The following is a 25,128-nucleotide window of genomic DNA, read 5'->3' as shown; positions in this document are numbered from 1 at the left end:
ATAGTACAGAAGCGCTATTAAAACCTGTGGTCGGAGTTGTGCAGAAAAAAGACCACCTCCACACAAACTGTAAGACTAGACGCCTGGCGAGAGTGAACAGAGAAGGAGCCAGGAGGAGGGCAGCAAAAGGGTCTTGCAGGTCACCACTCTGCCTTCTTGAATGTGATCATCTTCATTCCTCAGGGGAAATCACAGCAGCAGCTTCCCAAACGCTGCCAATTGAGCGGCATATTTACATTTCGGCTGCAGACGTATAAAACTCACCTCCCTGAGCTCTAAGTCCTCTTCCATAGCACATCCCCATGCTAGCATATTCAGGGACAGCTAGTGGACAACCTCCCGAAAATGGCCTTTTCAGGGAAATCCTCTTGTGTGGGCAGCAAGAATATTAACATGCATCTGTATTGTTGAAAGAAGACACAGTTCTCACTGGAGTCAAAGGGATCCTCCGGATGATGCGATTCTTTTCCTTATTTGCACTGAATCTGTGAATATTTGCATTATTGATGCTAGTGCAGCTGCCTGCTACCTCTGATATGTGAGAACTTGTGCAAGACTGGTGAAATGCTTTCTTAACGTAATTATCAAGGTATTGCAGTAGCCCTCTACTAAAATATGCTTCCATTTACTATTCCAGTACAAATGTTCTTCTGTAACAGCAATTTTAACTCATGATGCACATGTTAATGAAATGTTACTGTAATTTTCGTCAAAAAAAAGAGTGCTAATGAGATGCAAAATTCTAATGATGCTTCATTTTCAGATTGCTGTCTTCCATATATGTCTTCTGAGAATAAGGAACTAAGACGTGGCATCCGGAGTTACTCATTCTGCCAGCAAGCTCCCAATTCATCTCTGCCAAGAGCAAATTCATTCTGATGCAAACATTCCTCTCACTTCCATTCCTGAGACAATATCTTACCTACAGCTTATGGCAATCAAGAAAAATTGTGTGTTGATTTACTTCTGAAGTAAAGACAAATGACTAACTATTGTGAAGTCCAGTTAAACATGCTGCATGCCACCATCATCTTTTTTTGCTGCCATGCTTTATGTTTTGTACTGTTTTATGAAAGGTGGGAAAAGGATGAAAAATGCAGTGGCATAGTATGATTGCTCATTCTCAGGCTAGGGAATTAAATAAGGCCTTTCATCCATGCAACTAACAATTTTCCTTGTGTGGCAGTATGGTTGTACCAGCATGCTTAGTAAGCCCGTCCTTTGAAAAAAGACCTATGGAAGAGTATGAAACTTGATTTAGAAGGGAAAATGGTCCTAGTTGTTGGGGTTTTTTGGTGGGTGTTTTTTCTTATCAATAGAGCCGTCTCTTTGCACATTCTGATTACATAACACACCTGCAGTCAGCCGTACCATATCAGCTAGCCAGGAACAACCATCAGCCTACAAGCATGTACAAAATGGGGAACAAACCTTCTCAAAAATCAAGTTGCGCCAGGGGAGGGGTTCAGACTGGATATTAGGAAAAATTTCTTTACTGAGAGAGTCGTGAAACACTGGAATGAACTGCCCAGGGAAGTGGTGGAGTCACCATCCCTGGAGGTGTTCAAGGAACGTGTGGATGTGGCATTGTGGGACATGGTTTAATGGGCATGGTGGTGTTTGTTGGTTGATGGTTGGACTTGATGATCTTACAGGTCTTTTCCAACCTTAGTGATTCTGTGATTCTGTGATCACCAACCGTATCAAAATAAGCTTCAGAAACAGAAACTTCTACCCATTCAAGACTCAGAAAAACTTATTTTGGAGGAAAAAAGGCTGCCAAAATGTCAAAAAACACTCGTGTTTATACTATGTAGACACCTAAGATGTACTGAACATCTAAGCAATGGAGAACTTTCACCTAGTAATTAGTTATAAAAAACAGGGATTATTATGCAGTCCGTTATTTTTAAGTACCCTGCAGACCATACAGAAAATATCACATCAACTTGCCTAGGTTTAATCATATGAAACCTCCTACTTAAGTTCTCATCAGCAGTAAAAGTACCAGTTATAAACCAGTCCTCCCCTCACATATGAAAGACAGCTGTCCATCGAGAGTACCTATTTATTCCACCCAAATCTGGAAAAAAATTAATTCCACATCTAGTGAAAATATTAAAAACTCTACTTTCGATACAATTCAAGCAATGATAACCATAAGATCAATACAGTACCGACACATGCTGCACTTCTGTATTCCTTCCATTACTAACCCCAGTTGTGATCACATCATTTCTCAATAGGACTGATGCCATACAGAACTTATTTTTCAACACTGACAAAAACCAGGTTACAAAAATCTTCAGTTTTCTTTTAAGAAAAGCAAAGCTCAGTTCTTTGCCTGATTCACATTTACATAATCAGGCAAGAAAGGATTGTTTTCTGTTAAGTAATCCATATCATCTTGAGATTATTTGCTCAACAGAAGAGAAAACCAGGTTTTCTCTTATCCCTTATGCTAGCCTGAAAATGAATCAATAAACTGATAATCTATATATCAAATTTCATAAGGATATTCTCTTTAAAAGCCACATTTTGCAAGATGATAATTGTTTTGAAATGAGAAACCTCTTTTACAGACTTTCCGAGGAGAACAGGAAGATCTAGTGCTTTGCAGAAGGCTCCCAGACGTCTTTACAGTACAGACAACATATTTATAGGGATGGTTTATCTCATGAAGCCATTACTCACCTATTGGCAATTGCAGAGGCCAAACTCATTCCCAACTGTGAAACATTGCTGGAACTTCAGGAGCTGTTTACATATGGGAAAATAACATTGAGATCCTATTTAAAAATTTTAAAACTCTGCTCAGACCATTTTTGGTTTTTGAAAAGACCTATGCACAAGTCATCTTCTACTCTTTATACAGGGATTAAAAGCCATGCTGATTACCCATGAACTTGAGAAAGCTGAGAAATGGTGATATTTGTCCAGAAGAAGAGCATATGCATAACATGTCTGCATATTGATAGTATAAGAGTTTTGGGGAAAAATTAGCAAATAACAATCACTCAAGTAGAAATAAAATTATGTTACTGATTTATTCATACCGAGTTCTAAAATAGTTTTCTCATCAGTCCTGGTTGGTTTTTTCCTTCCTCAGCATCCTCTAGATTTAAGTCAATATATACTAGCAACAGAGTCAGTCTTATCCAGGAACATACCAAGCACTAACACAGTCCTCTCTGTTTATTTTGCTGTCTGGATTGCAGCTGCCTATGGTCAATGAAAAGATGCCTGTCTCTCATAAATGTTTGCCGTTGGTGTAACTTCTTTCATTGACCCTCTTTTCATGACTAATGACTTTTATTTCTAGTATAGCATCTTTCAGTAATGGTATCCACTCAATAAAGCTACAGCAGTGTATCAGTCTAAACACACTTGGTGTCTGGCCTTCAGTGCTCATAAAACATGAATTTAAATACAAGGTAAAATATCTGCTTCAAAGTCAGTCATAATTTACACTGGTCTTTTGTTACAGAGGAATTCAGTCCTTAGTGGTTTGGGGGTTGGGAGAGGGGGAGGCTACCATCTTAGAAGAGATTTAGTCTCTCAGTTTTACGAAAGAGCGTACATAAATTCAGGCAAAGCAATGACCCATACAATATCTCTAAACAATTCAAGTTTCTGAATGCACAAAATCCTTGCAGAAGTGCCCGGGAACAACTCTATTTTAAGGCTGGCATTCTAAAATCGGCTTCAAATGGTATCTGCAGTCCTGTTTTCCTCTAAAAGCTGATGTTTAAAATCACTCAGAGATTTCAGACAGAACAATTGTTTAACCTTCAGACTTCTTGGCAGTTTTTGCTTGCTTTCTCTGTGCACTTTTTAAGATAAAATGTGGTTCTTGAAGAAATCATTCCATGGCAGTCCTGTTTTTCATTACTGACCAGTTATCTGCAAGAAAACATAGTCTGTCCTGCTAAAATAGGAATCTCAACTACATCACATAATATAAAGAATTTGTTTGAATTATTTGATTTAGTATTTGTTATCAATTGGTAAAATGGATGCACAGATAAAAGTTATCATACATAAACTATGTTACATTATAATAAAGTGCATGTGCTGCTCACACAAACATAACTGAGCTATACAAGGGGGCAGCTACAGAGGACAAAGCTAGAAACAGTAAAAGAAGAAACCAACCATACTTGGTCCTCATTCAATGTCATACTTTCTGTCTGGTTTGTGGGGTTTTTTTCCTAAAATAAACACATATTTGTGTTGATTTGTTAGCATCTAAAGGCTCATTTGTGATGATCTTTAGAACCTATGTATGACTTAGGAATTCTGATCAATTCTATGATGTCCGCATGCAGCTTTTACTTAAACACTGTAAACGAAAAAGGCCTCTCCATCATGAGAGGCTTCCAATAGCATCCACTAACTAAAGGGCAATTGAAAGCCTCAACTTCTCACATTGCTTCAAGCAACAGTGGTTATGATAAGGGGAACCAGGAATTTTTTCCTACCTCCTGAGAGGAGAATGCAGAATGGAATTTCCTACCAAGGCAGAGAAAAAAGCCTGGGAATTTTAAAGTTACCTGGCATTAGACAAAGGGTATCTTTGACTCTTTTTCACAACTCCTCAGATTCAGTTATCTAGAAACTATCTAGACATTATGTATCTATATAGATAGTTAGATATTTTGAATTTGAAAATATGCTGTTGCACCTGACAGAGGCTGTAAGGAATGGGGACAAGAAGATGGGAGGATTTGATGCTAACCCATCACGCCTGTAGTGGCAGAGGGAGCAGCAATCACAGCTGGGAAATATGGGAAAAGCAATATCCCACACTTCAAATGATGCAGGACTTACGAGCACACAGTAGAAAATTCTGTGTTACACAAAATACAGCTACTTGGTGTTTCAGGTAGCTAGTTATTTTAGAATTACTGAAAGCTCTGATAGGTTTCTTTTTCCTGATACTATTTTTAAATATTTTTTTTAAACAGATGCCATATACTTTATTTTGTAAGTAGCACAGAACAAAGGCCAGGTGTACTCCCCTAAAGAGACTGTGACTATGAAATCAGTCTTAATTCTTCACCTGCTAAACTCCTGACAAATCCAGAACGAGGGCTCCCAAACAGCGAATGGCACATAAACACCCTCAGGCTCCTAGAGCTGCTGCTGCTGCTGTTGCCAGATGAGGCATTCGAACAGGAATGTTTTAAAAACCCTGATATAGAGCTTTAGAAACATTGCTCTACAAAATGCAAATATACAATCAAATTGGCATCTGGAACATCAGCTGCTTTCCTCCTGTATCAGACACTGCCCCTTCTGTAGCAATTCAGCCAGTGTTACGTAAGGCAGCACAAATAGCAAGAGTTCCTGCTAAGCATTAGCTCTTTCACATGGGTACATCAGCTAACTAAACATAACTGAAAGACATGCAAAATATTATTCTGGTCTCCGTTACATTGATTTCACAGTAGCATAACCATTAGGATGTTTCCAGTTTCATTTCTGACATGTTATTTTGCTGATAGTTCCTGGGTTTGACTTAGATTTGTTCAGTGATGAAAATGAGATTTCGGAAGTACTCAAATGAACATTTAGAATCACTAAAGCAGGGGATGGTGGGTGGAGGAAGATCTGAGTATGTGCTTGCTTCATCCCATTTATCCTGCAGTGCTACTGTATCTCTTTGAAGTGCTGGTATGGGGGAAGAAACTGCATTACCCAAATACCATTTACATAATCAGTTTTTCCACATTTAGAGAAGACATTTCTCCCTGTGTTACTTTAATTTGTTCTTTGTAATCATAGAATCATAGAATCATTTAGATTGGAAAAGACCTCTAAGATCATCAAGTCCAACCGTAAACCTAACCCTGCTAAGTCCACCACTAAACCATGTCCCTAAGCACCTCATTCACACATCTTTTAAAAACCTCCAGGGATGGTGACTCAACCACTTCCCTGGGCAGCCTGTTCCAATGTCTGACAACCCTTTCGGTGAAGAAATTTTTCCTAACATCCAATCTAAACCTCCCCTGACATAATTGGCGGCCATTTCCTCTTGCCCTATCGCTTGTCAAGACACCTGTGACAATAAACATAAAATATATGTTAATTTCCTCCATCCTTTCTACTTCAAAAAAACAGGTCATCTCTAGCAAAGCAAGTATTATCTTTATGGTACTGACAGAAAAGCTGTACGTTGACTGGCAATTCATTAGTTTGCTTCCATCTGAATCCCTTCCCTGTCCTTGACAGGAAAGAATTCTCTAGCTACTATTTACAGTTCGGAAGCTCCAATCAAGTACAGATAGCTAGATATATATATAAATCTTATATCTATACCCATGTTCTGTGGATCGTCTAACACAAACTAATGTGCATATTCATTTAGAGTTTTTTTTGCATCCAAAAAACAGAAAGAAAGCTTATCTACATGAAGATTATATTCACAAAGTATGCTTGAAGTTAAGGCTCTGATGCATCTGACGGGAGTAGTGGGTCAGAATTGGGCTGCAAATATGTATCTATTATTCCATGCATGTGGTTACCTGTGTGTTTGTTCTCATCACTGTCCAGTATCGTATGAAGGCAATGAAATAAATTCAGTGTTTTCATACTGTGTAAGTGATTGGATATAATCCTTACCCTCACCAAGACTATACTGGAAGTATTCATTTGTGTCATTTTTAAGGTGTCAATGTCCTAGCCTGGATCCTATGAGGGAAACCTTCATTTCAATCAAAACTAAGTAGAATTACCTTTTGTGGGTTGCTACACATGTTACTGCCCACCTTCAGAGCATTTCACCAACCCTCAATAGCCTGGTGCTCTCTCCACCAGCAGTGAGAACTGATCAGTGCTGGTAACACGTAAAGAGAGGCAGAGATAACAGCTCCAGAACTGTGTGCTCTTCTCCCACTGTAGTATCTTTAGACTGAGCACCTGCTGCTGTAAATCCTACTTAAGATTTCCTCTGCTAGGAAATACAAACACCGGGTTCCCCGTCACCCCCCTGCTGTACCGCTCTCTGCCATGCCCCACAGCCCGTTCCCCGCTGTGCCCCCGGGTCACCATGCAGAGCAGCCGGCAGCCCCCAGCACTCCCGCGAGCCTAACACTGAGCAAACCAGTAGCACGCAACGCAACGCTCCTTCATGCCACTCAGGGCTGGTGCAGCACAACGCCTGCCTGCTGCACAGGGGGGCACAGAAGAGGAGAACAGGTCTGTCTGCAGTGATTGCAGCCAGACCCCATATGTACACATCCTGATTTAGCAAAAGGTACTCCATTTCTTGGTCCAGGTAACAATTCAAGTATCACTAAGGATAAGACATGCTCTTCCTTTTCTCATTGTACTGACAGCACTGAAGCTTATTATCACCGTCCTTTGACCTATCACATACTGCCTTCTCCATACCCACTTTCTTTCACATCCAGATGGATTAAGCACTGGAACAGGCTGCCCAGGGAGGTGGTTAAGTCACCATCCCTGGAGGTATTTAAGAGACATGTAGATGTGGTGCTTTGGTTTTAAAACCAAAAGGATTCTATGATTATAGCTGTCGTCTGAACAACCAGCTGCACAGGTGTGCATCAGACCAGCCACTCTATTCCCCAGTTTGTCAGTTTACCTATCTTGCTACTGGCAAAACTATGCTGCAGGTGAGCAATCACACCCTTGATGACCTCAGCCAAATGGGAGCACTCTGATTTCTCTCTTATCTGTTTTCCTACACTAGTTAATTATTTCAGCCAACACCACGAACACATCTCTGATGCAGCTGCAAAGGCTTGTCCAGCTGGAAGAGCTGCCAGAGATGGCTCCTTATCAGCGGACTGGCAGGCAAACGGTGGCAGCACTGGTCGCATGACATCGCTGCCAGTTTGTCAGCCCTGCCCAAGCTCCGACAGCACTGCACGCTCCTTCCTTCGCCTGCCCTGCACAGGCTTTGCAGGCTTTTTGTCACTTCCACCTTTGTCTAGGCTTGCCACCTTGTATGCTCTCCCAAATCAACGCTTGACAGGAACACTCTCTCTACAGCATTACCTTGATCCATCTCAAAGCTGTCTTTTGAGGTTTTACGCCGCTATTGAAAGGAGGTTGCAGAGAGGTGGGTGTCGGCCTCTTCTCCCAAGTGACGAGTGACAGGACAAGAGGAAATGGCCTCAAGTTGCGCCAGGGGAGGTACAGACTGGATATTAGGAAAAATTTCTTCACTGAGAGAGTGGTGAGACACTGGAATAAGCTGCCCAGGGAGGTGGTGGAGTCACCATCACTGGAGGTGTTCAAGGAACGTGTGGACGCGGCATTGTTGGACATGGTTTAATGGGCATGGTGGTGTTTTTTTGGTTGATGGCTAGACTTGATGATCTTACAGGTCTTTTCCAACCTTAGTGATTCTGTGATTCTGTGAACTGCAATAAAGTAGAACACTGCCAAAATGCCACTGTGACATGTGATTAATTATGCTTTGCAAGGGCTCCCTGAAAAATCTGAGAGGTAAATGCTCGTGACGGATGCTACTCCACCAATACAATCTGATAAGGAATTTCCAGCACTTCCATCAAAATAGCTGTTGTTACAAGTAGCCGAATTTATTCTCTTCCAGGTAAAACCTTCACTTTTGACTATCAATATAGACAAAACACTAGCTTTTAGCCATGAAAGCTGCTTCTTTTAAGAAACATACAAAAGATGCCAGATAAAGTAATTCACTATTCCATGTCACCTCAAAAAAGGGCACTCTTCTGGGGCAGAAGGAAGATATTTTATTAAACATCATATTCTGCAAGTGGTAAATTGATTATTTCTCCCATCAAAGCACATCAAGTGGGAAGCCGAGACACTAAGCATAGAATTCAACAGTTCCTGGCTTCTGAGACCAAGGCTCTTCTGTGTATGTTACTATTTTTAAAGGACTGAAATAAAAATAAAAATAAATAAAAGATTTTAAAAAATAATTGCAATATGGCATACAATTTGGTCAAATACGCTAACTCTTGAAAATCCAGTGTAATCGGAGCCGAGCAAACATTATTGTTGATATATTTAACAACCTGTCATTTTTTTATTCATCTGAAAGCAATCTATTGAAGACTTCATCACAAATCTGAATGAAGTTGGTAACAGTATCTGTATCTCATCTGAAATGTGAATGAGTCTTTCTTGTCTTTTGGGGGACTAGGATAGAAGAGACTGCTCTTCAGTCTTGTGGTTAAAAATAACTTTCCACTCATCACACACAATATCCCCTTTAATGATCCCTGCTTAGCATTACTTTCATGATGATGTATTAAACAAATGGGGACATGATGCATTCTTCAAAATTCAAGGAAAGTCAGATATTTAAAATAAAAATAAGCATGTGTAATGCAAGACTGGGTATTGCATTACATCTAAAAATACCATACTAAGATTCAGGAAATTTAAAAAGGACAAAATAGGGGTATGAGATGCTGCACAGAAGGGCTTTGAACTATTGCCATTCCTAGATGTTCAGAAGAGATGCCGCTCCAGCGAAAATCTCCTACTCAGTTTCAGACCTGCCGAACATTGGAATTGTTCCAGCTGGTTCCTCAGCTGTTCTCCCTCCCTTAGAGTCAGCTGAAAAGCCATTACCCGCAGTGTGCGAAGAGGCTAGATCATGTGTCACCTTTGGCTGTATTCATGCAAATACCTTCTGATAATCATGACAAAATGCTTGCCCAAGCACAATGAATGGATTAATGATTGCAACATACTCTCAACTGAGCTCTTCTATGGTAGTTTGTCAACATTAAAACTATGTAAATGTCAAAGTGGACAACGGCAATACATCATCTGGGAATTTCTAACTGTAGTAATCTAATTACAACCTTTATAACATTGTTTTCTCACTGCAAGAGGCTTAAACTGTAATGAAGAAGAACTCGAGAACAATCTACAGGAGGCTTCTTGGTAGCTTTTAAGCCAGTTTTCTGGACTGGGGACAGAACAAAGCCTTTCGCTAGGACGATAGATGGACAGATTGGATCAGAGATGCTATTCTGGGAAAGATTCCACTCTGGATACATCAGTGGAAAGAATCACTGCCCCACATCACGCCTGCCCCATTTTGGGGGTCCTGGACACTAAGAAGCATGTAGAAACAGACAGTCGCTTCAGCAATATCTTCAGCTATATCTGAATTAACTCAAGTGTCAGAGGCTGCATCAGTGTGCTAACTACAATATAGTAACAGGGTTAATTTACTGTGTTGACAAGGTCCACTGTCAGTAATTCCCAAACCTTCGGGATCAGATAGGACTGCCCACCATAAAATTATTAGGCAGTGAGGTGGGGAAGAACCTCTCACAAAATGGTGGTGATGATGTCTTAATACTGCATAATGATTTCCTATCTGCTCTACTACGGATGTTTTTATGCAATCACAGAAATTACATACTTCAGTTATTAAGGTTTTTTTAATTCCCCACATTTTTTAATATTATTTTTTCTCTAACAGTAGAAACCTCTTTTTAAAAAACCTGAGAGACGTAAACTAGCATATTCTGAAAGTTGCCTAAATATCTCAGGTATGCACTATCCTACAAGTTTACATGAAAATTACTGCGATTGTAATTTGAAAAGCAGAATTAATAATTTGAAATGTTTCAGAAATTACAAACAAGTTTAACTACACCATGAATAGACCTGCTGTGTCCCACTGCTTTTCCTGCCCTCAAGAGTCATGTCCAAAATGATTTGATAAACACCCATCTGAGATACTTAAACCAGAGCAGAAGTTGTGGCTATGCTTCTTTGAAGATCAACCTGATAAATCAGGCACAGCTATTTTTAAAGAACAAGTAAAGACTGCTAATCTGCTGGCACGCAGTGGAATACCATGCCACAGTGGAGTAAGAAACTACAGTAGCATTGATGTTCAAGCAGACAAAACGGTGGCAAAAACTGAGGATCGGAAGCCTAAGAAGTAAGGGACAGAGACACGACCCGAGGGGGGAGCAGGGAACCTTGACTAGGGGGTTTCTGGCTAAGAGGACTTAAAAAAGAAGAATGGAAGGAACAGGAAGCATTAATGAGAGAGAAGTTTGGGAATAATTTAGCAGATCCTTTGGAACAGAAGGGGTTGGGTATAGGAGTTGGGATGTGTTGGAAGAGTGAGAGATTTGAGCTTTCAAGGAAAAGGGGTGGGAGTCCAGAGGCAGAAGACATTTCTGGATAACAAGGACCTGGGCTTCCACAGGGCAGCCTGGCAGCTCTGCCTGCTCAGGCACCGGTGCTACCGTGGTTTCCCACCCCACCAGCTGCCTAGTGCTGCCTCTTCCCTACCTTGTGACTTTAGTTGTGTAAAATGTATAGTCCTAAATACTAACGTTCCATAAAATTAATTCAACACTAAAAATACTCCAATATCTCAAGTCAGAAAAACAATGATACTAAGAAAGCGTCACTAGTTTGAGAAATGAAAAATGGGATCTTTAAATAGTAATCTACTTAATAGTAAGAAGAAACTTAACTAAAGCAACATTTTAATTGCATAGACACAGCTATGACTCTTTCACTACGCAGTTACAGTTTCGGTGATGGCTTCTTTTGGAGCATCTTAAGGTTAAGACTGCTCAGGATGAAGAAGGGTTAGAGCACTGCAGTTTTAAACAAGTGTTGGGAGATCATTTAGCTACTCTACAGTTCAATAACGATGACGATACTTTGCCAGTTAAGGGGATACTGAAAAGGTAACCGCTAAAAACCATTACATTGGGTTTGTAAACTTTTTTTTTTAATTCCAAGTATAACAAAATACAGCAAAGTTGACTGGGGGAAAAATGTCACTGTTATTACTGGTAAGTCACTGAAGCCATCACATTTTCAGCTATATTTCATAAGCAGAACAATTTTAGACAAATTTGTTTGCCCAGAAATTTCTTTGCTTTAAAAAATGTTCTAAAATTTTGACAAGTTTAATGTATTACTTCATATTGCATGACTTCAACAACCGACCTTGCCTAAAAAGAATGACTTCTTTATGCATATTCTGCATTAAAATTAATCTATTCAAAACACACACCCCCTCTTGCTAGCGTTATTTTCTTTTCAAGCACCTGGAGAGTCATATTAATATTAGCGTGCCAAGTGTTAAATTGTATTTAAAAATATATAAGATAAATTTCAGTATGTAAAGTACTTGATGTGGTGTATTTAAGAAGCAATTTCTTTAACAGCAAGAAACCTTACTATAGCCACATGACAATAAGACACAGCAGCCTGAAATACACAATATTGTTGACCTTCTGTACTTTAAAATTATTCCCATTTTTATAACTCCTATAGTATTTTTGCAGATTGTTGTTTGCCACCCCATTTCTACCCACTGACACTGAGTATATGAGTTGAAAGTCTATTTCCTGTATACACAAAATACACGCTGCTCCTTGCCTACTCAACCAGGGATTTTATTTACCATCAGGTTACACTAATGTATCCCTAACTAAGGATTATATTTCTTTTGAAGTTTTAACTCAACCCTTCTTTCTTCTTCACCTTTTCCTTCAGCCATTCTCCCTCCATGCTTCTGCCCAGGAACAATCTTTTGTCCAGGACTGTGTGACCAACTTTCCCACCTCCCAGAAAGAAGGAAAACAGAGGAGTAGCAGGGAAAGCTGTCTGCTAAAAAATCAATAGGCATCTCTTTCACTCCAGCCATTACTTTGCCTGCATGCCCAGATCTCCATGCTGCAGGAGCGGAGGTGCACAGGTTTCACTGTACTTCTAAGCGGCTTCTTCCAAGTACTGAAACCCCAGGACCTGCCCCGCAATACTGTAAAATGCCATTTGCAGAATATTTACATGGCTTGAGAAAAGTAGTACTTATTGAAATGTGGTTAAAAGTAAATAAGGAGAGGTGAGAAGAAAAGGAATTAAGAGGTATTAAAGTACAGATTCTTTTGCTAGCCCCTCTGAAGTTGTCCTGTAACCATCTGCCTACATCACCCAGGAGTATGAAACTCTTGTACTCATCTAGAGCAAATTATGTGGTAGTATAGAAATAAATATGATTCACACATCATAATGTGCATTTATTGCACTTTTCTGCATTTGGGGCTTTCTTATCAATCAGGATTTTGCTCTCCAGTCTTCATCTGACCAAAGAAACATGATCTTTCCCAATTTTTCTTGTGCACCAACCTGACCTTTTAATGGAATTTAAGATACAAATTAATCTCATGCAGACAACGTACTTTCCTTCCCTTGTCAATACCCTGGGTCATCCAGTAGACCTGGCAGTTTATCCACACTGGACCTGACAAAGACTCAAAATCATATTTGATATTCTTAAATAAGTTTCTAACTGCTGAGTAAATTCAGGTTATTGCAAGAAAAAATTAAAAAGCATCCATGCGTATCTTAGCAAGACTATAATCTCATCTATGTGAAAGTCATTTAAAACACCGTATTATACTTGTTTATATATGTGTGTAAGTAATATGTACACACTGACAAGAACTGTCATTAGATAACACATGCAGTCATAATGGGTAACCAGAGCATGACATGAGAAAAAAAGACTTACTCAAATCTCTACCTCATTTAATTGCAATAAGATCATTTTTTATTAGTTCTTTATGGAAAGCAGAAGTTTTCAGGCACATGTATGTTTAATATGATTTACTTAGGTATTCACCTTCTTTATGCGAGAGACTGTTTAATCCATTTCCTTCATCACTGTAAATTATTTGGAAAAAAATTTGATGATCATGACTAACAACAGCATAATAAAGAAAAATGTATACAATACTGTCACATAAGAAGTACAATCCTATTTACTTAGGATCAATTCTATCCCAAATTAACAAAACAAAACAAATCAAATTACAGAATCTGGAAGATAAAGCCATCATCTTTTGCTTGCTTATATTACCAACAAAGAGAAAAAAACCTTGTCACACAGCTTTTTTTCTTTTCTTTTTTTGGGGGGGAGAACTGCAACTGTGGTCAGGGGGAATATGACAGAACTCTAATTGAGCACTCAGATATTTGAACTTGCAACACTATCATTGTCACTGATGACAGCTAAAAATTGTTATTTACGTAAACTCATCTGTATTGAATGAGACTTATGAAGACTACAGCTGGCTGCAAGACAAAAAATACATGGTGATGAAAAATAATGATGTATTAAATTGAAGAAAGGCTGTCTTCATTAATAAGTGGGAGAGGAGACAACTGTCATGGTAAATATGAGAAGGTGATGCAAACTTAGGAGGAAATGTATGAAAGGAAGACCTGAAAAAGGAATACAAAGGAATTGTGAAATAACCAAATCAAGCAGTAAATAGTCAAAGGACATTCAAACTACAAATGTGCAAACTGATAAATTACAGAAACCATCTCAAATTGGGATATTACAACAAGGAAGAAATCTAGAAAGCACTAATGTGGAAAGAGACTGTAGCGATTACAAAATGCAAATTACTTTGCAATGCCACATGAAGACATGAGACAGGGAGATTGTCGTTACTGTCTAATTCATCACTCTACCTGCCATCTTGAATATGATCCTTGCAAAACAAAGATATTTGCAAATCAGGCAAATGTTACAGAAATCAGAACATTTAAGAAGAGATTCAGGTTTGCCAATTTAAGCAAAGATAATGCCCTGTAAAGTAAGATACAGAATTTATATACATATATAACATAGCTAAAATGGTATGTACAAGAAGCAAATAAGAAAAATGCAATCCAACATGATTAATATGTAGTCAAATTTTAAACTGTTCAAACTAGCTCTGCCAGAACAATATAATTCAAGAACTTAAGATATTACACAAAATTGACACTAATAAATGCGTTATTTTACAGGAAGTTTATTTTAAGCTATAAGATCAATATGAAGCTTTGCAGTAGTAACAGAAAGAAAACCTTTTTTCTAGCTGGCACAACAGCACATGCTGCATTGCATGAAAACATGATTTATTTTTTTTAAGCCTTGTGAATGCATGTATGTGGAGAGACAGAGGGTGGGGTTTTTTCCCTGATAGACTGAAAAGAGTTTTCTCCCACTGTCACTGATACTGGGCTGCATGCGATTCTCTTGGCTTTTCAGTTGTTCTGAATGAAACCTCTAGCACTTCAGTTTGTTGTTTTTCTGTGGTTTGGTTTATTTTTTAAACATATCCCTGTCCCAGATACCCCAACCCAATGAAGCCCAGCCTGGACTTTTGCTTACACTACTTAATGTTCGCTGTTCTCGCCCTGCAAGTTCAGATGAACTGGGGTGACTGTGCCTCTTCCTTGTGTAGATGAGCAGTAACAACTACTGTGTCAGACGAAGACAGTTCGATCAATGCCGCTTCTTAGCACTCAAGCACTTTTTATTTTTGCAGAAGAAACAAAACTTTTAAAAGACAAACACAGTCCTAACTGGTATCTAAATTCCTGTGATAGTGACCCAGGAGGCTTAGCTTTTCCACAATAATGAAGCTGGGAGATGTTGTGCCCTTCTCCCTGATTTGGATCTCCCAAGTAGTTGCTGGTTCCTTTTTGAATGACTGCTCCTTTTGAAACCTGCCAAAGCCTTCTCGCCTTTCCTTTTTCTCAGTCCTTCTCATATCACCGTGTAAATCAGTCTCATACATTACCTAAAGAGGTAGCAAAATCATAAAAAATAAATACTTCTAGGATTGTCCCTCTGCAACACTGAAATGTTTTCTGAGAATTTACAATTAACTTCGTCCATTATTTTTCTCCTTCCTGTTTTTCTAGACAGCCTATTGCTGAATTAAGCCAATATAAACATAAAAGCTATGCCCCAATAAACAAGCAACACACAGTGCTTTGTACACAAAAAAATTTTGTCACATAGTAAAATAAAACAAAACAAACCCCTATATGAATACGAATAATCTCTTGAAAGCACATCTGTTTTCGAGTTCTGAATAAATCTATAATTTATCTATTATTTATATAACTTACATTTTAGTCATACATTATTCTCCAAAACCTGAACTTAAACACATTTGAAATCATACAATAACACAATTCTATGACATAATTATATTTGTGTATTTAAGATATCTATAAAAATGTATTCATATAGATTTTACAAATTATATTTTTTCATACGAATATATAAAACTTAAACATACATCTTCTACAACTCACATTGAGTGAGCCTTACTACACCAAATATATTTCTACCTCTTTATCTCTTTCTTACTTTTTAAAAAAATCTATGAATGGTTTGGAGGGTTTAACCACACTGACGAATCTTAATTTTGCTACCAAAAAGCTTAAGATGTCTTCTGTGCTACAAAACCTCTTTCTGACATCTATCAGAATTACAATGTGCTACAGCCACAAAATTGGTTTAAATTCAGTTCTAAGATCAAGTTTTTTACTTTTAGTCACCAGAAATAGAAGATCACTATAGTACAAATATTTGTGACTAATTAACATAGGAGATGCATTTCTCTCATATATTTTATTTCCATTTCATTACTGAACCTGCCCATCCTTGTCAACAAATTTGTAACCAGCAGACTTTCCTTGCTTTCTTTCAAATATTAGTTAATTTAGTGTAAGCAATGTTTCCTAATATCTGCATAGCATTATAGATTTGTATCCTGGCAAGTGAAACTGAAAGATATTTCCTCACCAACATATCAAAAACTGCAAGCACGTAGGGGCAAATTCTGTTACCTGCTTCCTAGCCAAAAAGAGAAGCGATCCTCTGACAATCCAGATATTAAGATTAATTTCTTTTACACCACAGTTGTACCTAAAACTTCATAAAAACTATGGAAACAGGGAACAGCCTCAAACAAATAAACTGAATTCTTCTTAACGCAGCTTGTAGGAAACATTTGCACCATCTTTTGTGGGATTTTTTTTTTGTGTAACAGCTCTCTAGCTGAATTATTACAGCACTAGAAACCTGCAAACAGAAACAGATTTGAGACAAATGGTGAAAAATAACCAAAGGTCAGGGCCTATGATGATACAGCCCTTTATTACTTAATTCACAAAAATAAAAATGTAGAGTAGCATATCCAATGGCCATGTATAGGTACAAGTTTTTCCATGGCAGGCAGGTAAGCAAAGTCAAAGAGCTCAAACCAAGAGACTCATGCAGTGTCACGGCAAAACCTGCCCTCCTGGAAGTCAGGTAAACTGTCACATTTCTGAGTGGAAAATAGTTCCAATGAAAGGTAAAGGCTTGCATGGCTACCCTAAATTATACATGCTAACAAGAAATTGTGGATAGCTTCTTTAATGGTTCTCTGGTAGCTCCATCATACAAGTAATTGTTAACTAATATGTACTATGAAAGTATTAAAATGTTTATTTCCCTATGAATGGCTTAAATTATTAATTTCCATTTGTCATCTGGTCTCTTGACTTCAGCAACATCCGAACAATATGATGATACTTGAAATTAGTAATGCTTAGTTTCAGTACTCTCAGAAACATTAATATACTTACTGGTAAGTGTTATTTCCCATCAGAGAGAAAAATGTTGCCACATTCGGTTTTGCACACTTATCTGAGACTTACATTTTTATTGTACTTTGATGGAGTTACCTTAACACTTCCCTTAGCAAAATTCATTCATGTGACTTGCACAGCAAATATCACACTGCACACAAACTGTGCAATAATCTTGATGAAATCTACAGTCAGCTCAGCCTTTGTACTTAATTGTATGCTCTGAGATGGAAAAATCACTACAGGAAATGGAGTAAAGAAAAATAAACTAGCAGGGAAACAAGGGTTTCATCAGGATCTTGTGATAAAGGTGCAGGACGCATTCAGTCTCTTTTACTTTATATTACATTAAACCTCTCTCATAAGCTTTATAATTAATGCCTGAAAAGATCAGAAATATAGCAAGATTATTATCCCCTGATGTTATAATTTTTTGAGACTACTGCTCCAGAAGAATGCTGGAAGGATAAAAGACATTCGAATAGCAAAAAGCCGTGAACTTTAAAACTCAGAAAATCCATCTCTTTGGTTTTTAGATGAACTTCAGGCACAAGTTAAAGTAAATTGTCATTTAAACTAGGTCAGTAGTCCCCAGATGCAAGTAGCACATAGGAATAAAGAACTAAAAGGATGCTCTTGGCTCACTGAAGTCCATGTCCCTGCTATCAAAGACACTGAATGACTCTCAGCTACGGTCAGCATTCCACTGTAAAACCAATTCATTACTTTAATCCTTGTTATCCTGAGGATATTAGCCACTCCACAAACCCAGTGCCCTAATAGCTAAGGAATTTATTCTAATTTCCCGTTTAAATTTTATTAATGGCTGGCTGATTTTTTTTTTTTTTTTTGGTGTGTGTATGTGTCAATAATCCTTTATCTTCTGTGGCTTCTCCTCAAACCTAATGTTTGCAACCACGGATTATCTGTAGATGGCAGTCACACCACTCTCAGCGTTCTTCTCTTCTGCTGATCTATACCCAAGTCAAGCTCTTCTCATCTCCTCTCACAAAACTCTCCTTTCTGCTGGCGATCTCTCTTGGTGCTCTCTGCATTTGTTCCAGTTTCAGTTTATCTTTTTGAATACAGGTGACCAGAAATGTAGATAGTGATCCAGATGAGGTTTCACCCTTAGCTGGATACTTTGCCATCATAACTGAGTCTTTTCTGGATGCATATCCTAATGACCCAGTGACCAACCAATGCTTCTCCTCTTCATTCTGCTTGTCCCTGCTTGTTTTCTATTGATGAACTCTCAGCCTTTAGCTGAAGTTTCTGCTGTTAGTTCCCAAATGCAGGCACCTCACTTTTCCTATTATTAAATTTCATCTAGTTGCTATTACTGCAGTCCTCAAGGTCATGCATTTCTTCCCCATAACATTCTGATCTTTTGCTGTATTAGAAATCTCTTAACTGGGTCATCAACAAATTTCATTATAGCGGTGACATTCTGTCACCCCACCACTAGTAAAAAGCACTAATAAAGGCAAACATTCCCCAGGGAGCTCCCTGAGAAATTCAGCCAGCAATCTTCCTCCCTCCTGATGCTCTCTGAAGTCACACCAGATGCCATCTCCCTTTGCCTATATGTACAGTTACTTCAATAGTGCTCATCTAGTCTAGCAGTGCTTCTAGTCTTCCATTTGGCACTAAAACAGATTTTTTTTTTTTCAAAACTACTTTCCCTATTTAAAAAAGAAATTAGTTCTCTTTACATGGCCAGCTATCACAATGCATTGCCATGACATACCAAAGTTTAACAATTGCACGTTATTGCTAACAGGGTGTTCCAAGGCTCCATGCACAATTTTACTGTATTAATCTACTACATTACTGATTTTAATGACTAACTGGCAGGTCTCTAATAGCTCAGCTTTTTCCTGTCTTCTATACAGATATAGCCATACCAGACTTGATAAACACATTTAAATGTCTTGCTATTAAGCCTGTGACTTCATATGCCTATAAAAAAATGAGAATTAAGATAAAAATCATCTGTTCTTCTCCGTCCTTGAATATAACTGCAAATACGGCTTATAGTTGTGGATTGTGGGTTTCTTCCTTTTCCATCACACCTAATTCTAAAGCACAGTATCATCTGCTGGGCAGTATCTTCCCCTTTCATACAAACCTCCTGGTTTTCCTTATGTCCTTTTTCAGGTGACTCTTCACCTATACAAGGTACTGAGCCATGCTCCTACAAGATTTAGTTCCTTGCTCAGGATACTCATTCCTGATAGTCCAATTAATCTCAAACTTGAAAAACTGTCAAGTCTCTCCCGCCCTCCAGATCCTGAGCCAGCGGTGTTGCTGACAGCAACTCATCCTCGCTTTGCTGCGGTGTAGGGACTTCACTGACCTGCCCTGCTCTCCTTCTCAAACGCCTAACTCCTCTTATTTGCATTGCTTAACCACATAACATGTTATTAATAATTTAGGGCAGGGCTGACTTTAGATAAGGCAGGTCCCAAGCAAGGTGCGGAAATGAGACCCGAAGTAATTCTGTAGAAAGAAAATTACTCCCTTTCTGCAGAACCATCAGCTTGCCCTGCTGCCTAACACGGGAGCTAATTACCACGACCGCAGAAACTGTGTGCAGGCCCTCACCCCTCAGCACACCATAGACTGATATCCTCAGGTGCCAAGAGAGTATCAAAAAAATGAGAATTATAAATACTAATACAGAAAATTTTGCCCGCACTTTGTAAACCAAGGCTTTGGTACAAATTGAACCATTCCATACCAACACATGAAAACAAAACAAAAAAAGCGCTTTAGATTCAGCTCAAAAAGTAGCATTTAGGCTAAAATAGCCAAACATATATTCTAAACACATGACTCTGTGGATAATTCATTTTGGAAACCAGAAGTGTGAAATCCTGCTTGAAGTAATTTTTGTGCTATAACTGAATATAGACAAGGAGGAACACATCTGGTGCCTGGGCTGTGCAAACGTATTTATAATTAAGTAGAATTGAATACCAAAATCCAGCAATGATAGAATTCATTAGACTAGTATAATGCTGTATAATTACTCTCTTTTTTTATATCATCCACTGTATGCTTTAAGAGCTCTTTTTACCCATTGATATCAATGTGCTATGACATATTTACACACACCCTGTATAAAAGGCTGAGGAAGTATTAGACATGTCAGAGGATGACATGGAAAGGCGACTGTTGTACAATAACTACACTGTCAGTGAAACAAGAGGAAACTAATTTGAATTCATTCCCTGGCATGTAACTCTAGATAGGTGCTGGATTTACATTTTGTAAGGAAATGTGGTCCTTTCTATAGTAGGGAAAAGTCTTAACACGACAAAAACGATATATCACCTTTTTCCACCAGCACTACTTCCTCAGCTTGCCTGCCTTGCATTCCTGGCCCTCCACCAAACACATCATCCACCGATTTCTGCACGGATGTTTCTAAGCATCATCCTTGGGTCTTTCCTTACTGAAACCACCTCCACGCATTATTGCTCACACGTTAGATTTGGAAAGAACTGCCAGCAGGCAATTGCTCTCTCTGAGCCTCTGCATGACTTCCTTTGCTCTACTTCCTTCCTACCAACCCTGGCCAGCTGTCCTGCAACTCCTACCAGACAGCCCAGCCTCCCTCCTGGCTGTGTAACACAGTGTAGCGCATGTAGGTCCGATGAAAGCATCCCCGGGCCATCAGGGAAAACCGGGGGCTCCACTGCCAAGTTGGCACTGACAGAAACTTGGGCTGACACCAACAAGAGAGGGCTGCCGCACTTCTTCAAAAAAGTTTGTCAGGTACCGAAGACATTTGCCATCACTGTCCTAATTTTCTTCACGTAAAGCCGCCCACTGCCTCACTAAGGTGCCCTCCATCTCCCTCTCAATGTACTTGTTTCTCTTCATCGTCCATACAGAGGATAAGGGAGCTTGGACTAACTTAAGAGGTAAGTTGGTTGGTATGGTTGATAGTGCAAATATCCTGGCTCCTCTTGTAGGTGGGTTTGTGATTATGCCCACGCAGCCTAGTGACAATTACAGCCTTTGGATCAGGCTCAGCAGGCAATTACAGAGCCGGCATGGGGCTTGCAGACCGGCCCAAGGGATGGAGTAACCGTCTATAGCTGTGCTGCCTTCCCCCTTCCAACAGCGGCCAGATACCTACCTGATAATAGCTTTCTCTCCGAAGCTCTAGCTGCAGCCGAACAAGAGACAAGGAAATGCAGACAGATAAAAGCAGTCTGCAGGGACAGCAGAAAGATAGCTGAAACCAATTATGATTTGCACTTATTTCACATCAGCCCACAGGTTTCTAACAAAAAAACAATGGCCCTGACCAGGCATTTCATTTCCAGCCCTCTACTGTTCGTGAAAGTTATTTGAGCTATGTGCCTGCAGGCTCAGGAGGAACTGCTCCACATTAAATATATATTGAGTTCATAACCAAAATAGTATCTCTGAAGTGGTATTTTTATTGTAAACAAAAGCTGCAAAAGTTCACACCTAAGGTTCCTTCAGACAACAGAGAAAAACTGCATTTAGCAGTTACAAACAGCCAAAAGGAACATTAAAATCATTAAGCCAAAACTTAAAGGATGTGGGGTTGTCATTTAAAGGGAGAAGGCTTGTGCACGAATGGGAGAATAACATGTTCTTTCTACGGTAGGCAGAAAATTTATCTTTCAGTAGTCACTACTACAATTAAGAAATGCCACATTTTTAACAAGCTTAGGATTCAGAAGATATGAAAGATATGATGAAAAGAGTATTTTTAAACTCTGCTAGACCAAAACAAAAGTTAGGCTGTAATTTCAAGAAAATTAAAATAAAGCACTTGTTTAGTAAATAAGTGTGCATGAATTGGCTCTTTTTTGTTTTTATTTTAATAACTTTCTAATTAGCTATGTTGACAAAGGCGTATTTGAAACAGAACTAATTTAAATTTTACATTATATTTCTTTTCTTTCAAAAAATGATAAAGGAACGACGAAAACACTCTAATAAGCCAAGCAAAATGTTTTTAAAATGCACAAAATGTAAAACTTCAACTAAGAAACTGTCAGTGATCACTCAGGAAGGATTTTTCAGATTTGCTTTCACATACAATTACAAGAGAGAACACTGATTATTGACCTACATATTCTTGATGCAGAGCAATCAAAACACCAACATCGCAGGAATACACAGCAGCATTTTACTGCTTACTGCTTTTTTGCAAATGTTCAAAAACATCAAACCTGTGATTTGCCTATTATGTAAGGTGTCAAATTCCCAGAAAGATTCCCATATAGCCGTAGTTGACTCTTAACAGACGCTAGGCGAAAGTATACCTACAAAAGTGATCAACAAAACAGCACTGCTATTCAAAGGGGAAAAAAATGGTTTTGGGGAAGCAAAGGGTCTCGCTGCAGGGAGCCACGCGACCTCCGACTCCCGGCAGTGGCCAGGGGCCACCCTGGCACAGCCCCTCTCCCGCCAGATGCCGAAGACACCTGCACGGTGGAGTTAAGCCACGTGTCTGCAGCTGGGTCCAGGCTTTCTGGAAAAGCCCTGCCCGCTCTGGGCTGGAGCCTGGGCAGCGCTAGGCAAGGCAAGGCAGCTGCCCGGAGCCGGCTGCTGCTGGCAGGGCAATCAATGCAGCTCCCTCCCAAATATCCTCTTCTCCCAGCAACACAAAGCAAGGAGCAGGCTGAAACATCAGAGGACTTGTGTCCCGGCAGCCTGTGGGAAGACAATGCCTTTCCCTGGAGCTCTGCAGCCCTTCCTGCCTCGTGTGGCCAGCCACGGTCCCTCGGATGCTGTGGGAATGCCTACATTTCTCCGAAGAGGACAGCAAGGAAGGACAAACCATCTTCACAGGCTAAATACAACCCCAGGACTGAGACATCAGCCTGCCTAAGACCACTTTTATGCCACATATTTGAAAACCATTATTGTATCTTTCAAATAACAAAATTAAACTCAGTAGAATTTGCAATGAGCAAATAATATGGCTAATTAAATATTTGCATCTAAGCCTGAAATGTTCTAGCATGACATCCTGCAACTGGCAATGAGAATAAATAAATCAAAAAAGTAAAACCATGTGAATTATCTAGACTTGGTATCACAAAGATGCAGGGACTCCCATGGTGAAATCTGTATCTAGAGAAAAATATTAAATGTTCTGATTTGCTTTTCATTACAGGCAAGTGTGGCCTAATTTCAAATACTTTTTAAAAACAAAACAAATAAAAAATGCAGGAAGGTGGTTTCATAGCTAATTAATTCCTGAACCTTCCAAGAAATTGAGATTATAAAAGTCACCCCCAAAGGTAAGGGCTCCAAAACTAATATTACCAATATACACCAGTACTTTAAATCATTTGAATTAAAGATTTTAAAGGAACTACTTGCATACTTAAAGTTCAATATTTGCATAAGTCTTTGCAAGATCTGAATAACAAGTCAGAGAATTTGTTTCAAGTTTATCTTAAAGACCTAAAAGGCACCCCAGATACAGCACTACCATTTAAAGGTTATAACAAACTCATAGAACCAGCATGAAATTTTCCAAAGACATATTGATATATTTTAAACCTTTTTTCCAGCCTTTGAAGGGGTTTACAATTATTATATCAGGAGTATTCCCATGCAGAGAGGCTTGGGAAAAGGAAAAGGATATGGCAGAACACAGAAGAATCGATCAGGCGCAGCGTTGGGTATTGCACATCATTTACTGATATTTCAAAAGTGCTGCTATTAAAAGGCAATTATATTTTTGCTTTGTCTTCATTACAAAATACAAAAAGTGTGAAGGGTACTTCACTGTTTCTCTACTCATTTATTTCCCTAGAAATGCAAGGAAACTCCCAGTTCTTTTTTTCTCACACATTGCTAGAGAACATCTTGAAGACCACATAAAGCCTACACTGAGAGCTCGAACATTTTAAGCTGAAGGAGAATACATCAGCGGTCTTGAAGAAAACTAGCATTTCTGCCATGTTCATTGGTCACTAGAATCAAATATTCACTATACAAAGAAGTTGATGATTGGAATCAAATGTTCATTATGAAAAGGAGCTTAAAAATATAAAAGCAAAATACTTCAAATATTTCCATATCCTAAGTATGCACATCTCTGGTATTTATAAAATAGATGCGGGGAGTCTCAGCATGCAAACACTTAGTCACAAAAACATTTTATGAGATATCTCACAAAAATTAATGTGAATACTTTTGCATAGAATGGTTCTTGGAAATGTACCCAATGAAGTAAAATTAATAATAATGACTGTCTTACCTGGTCCCAGGGACAGATGATTCCTCCGAAACACATAAAGAGATATCCCATGGCAACAAGACATACCCAGACCACCAGAGAAAATAGACGAAGCAGCTTCTTAAATACAGGTTCTACGCAGACAAGGATAAATATAGCGAAAAAAATTGCTAGGGCCGTTGGAACAGTTATTAAAAATGCCACATGGTCTTCAATTTCCTGGAAACAGAAGAAATGAAAAGGAAGTTAAAAACTCATGTACTTAAAAGGTCAGACAGCAACAACATACTCTAAACTGATTGCATACGGGGATCTCAGAAAGACATGGCTGAGTAACAAAAGCAAGATGAATCAAAATAGGATTTCTTTCACTGTAAGAAACTGTTATTTGAAGTATTAACTTTATAAACAACTATTAACCACACTACTGCATA

The 25,128-nt window shown here is 38.9% G+C and overlaps 1 protein-coding gene across 1 annotated transcript in view; it reads right to left on the bottom strand.

Annotated features, from left to right (window-relative positions):
- ADCY2 (adenylate cyclase 2) overlaps window positions 1-25,128 on the bottom strand; it is a 227,558-nt gene that overhangs the window by 182,596 nt on the left and 19,834 nt on the right. The window contains exon 2 of the mRNA XM_059836040.1: window positions 24,716-24,913. Within this exon, the coding sequence (XP_059692023.1) occupies window positions 24,716-24,913 (198 nt within the window). The remainder of the gene's footprint in view (window positions 1-24,715; window positions 24,914-25,128) is intronic.

This window comes from Gavia stellata, chromosome 3 (assembly GCF_030936135.1).
Source record: "Gavia stellata isolate bGavSte3 chromosome 3, bGavSte3.hap2, whole genome shotgun sequence".
NCBI lineage: Eukaryota > Metazoa > Chordata > Aves > Gaviiformes > Gaviidae > Gavia > Gavia stellata.
Note: the sequence above shows the minus strand (reverse complement) of the source record. Positions and strands in the feature narration are given on the sequence as shown.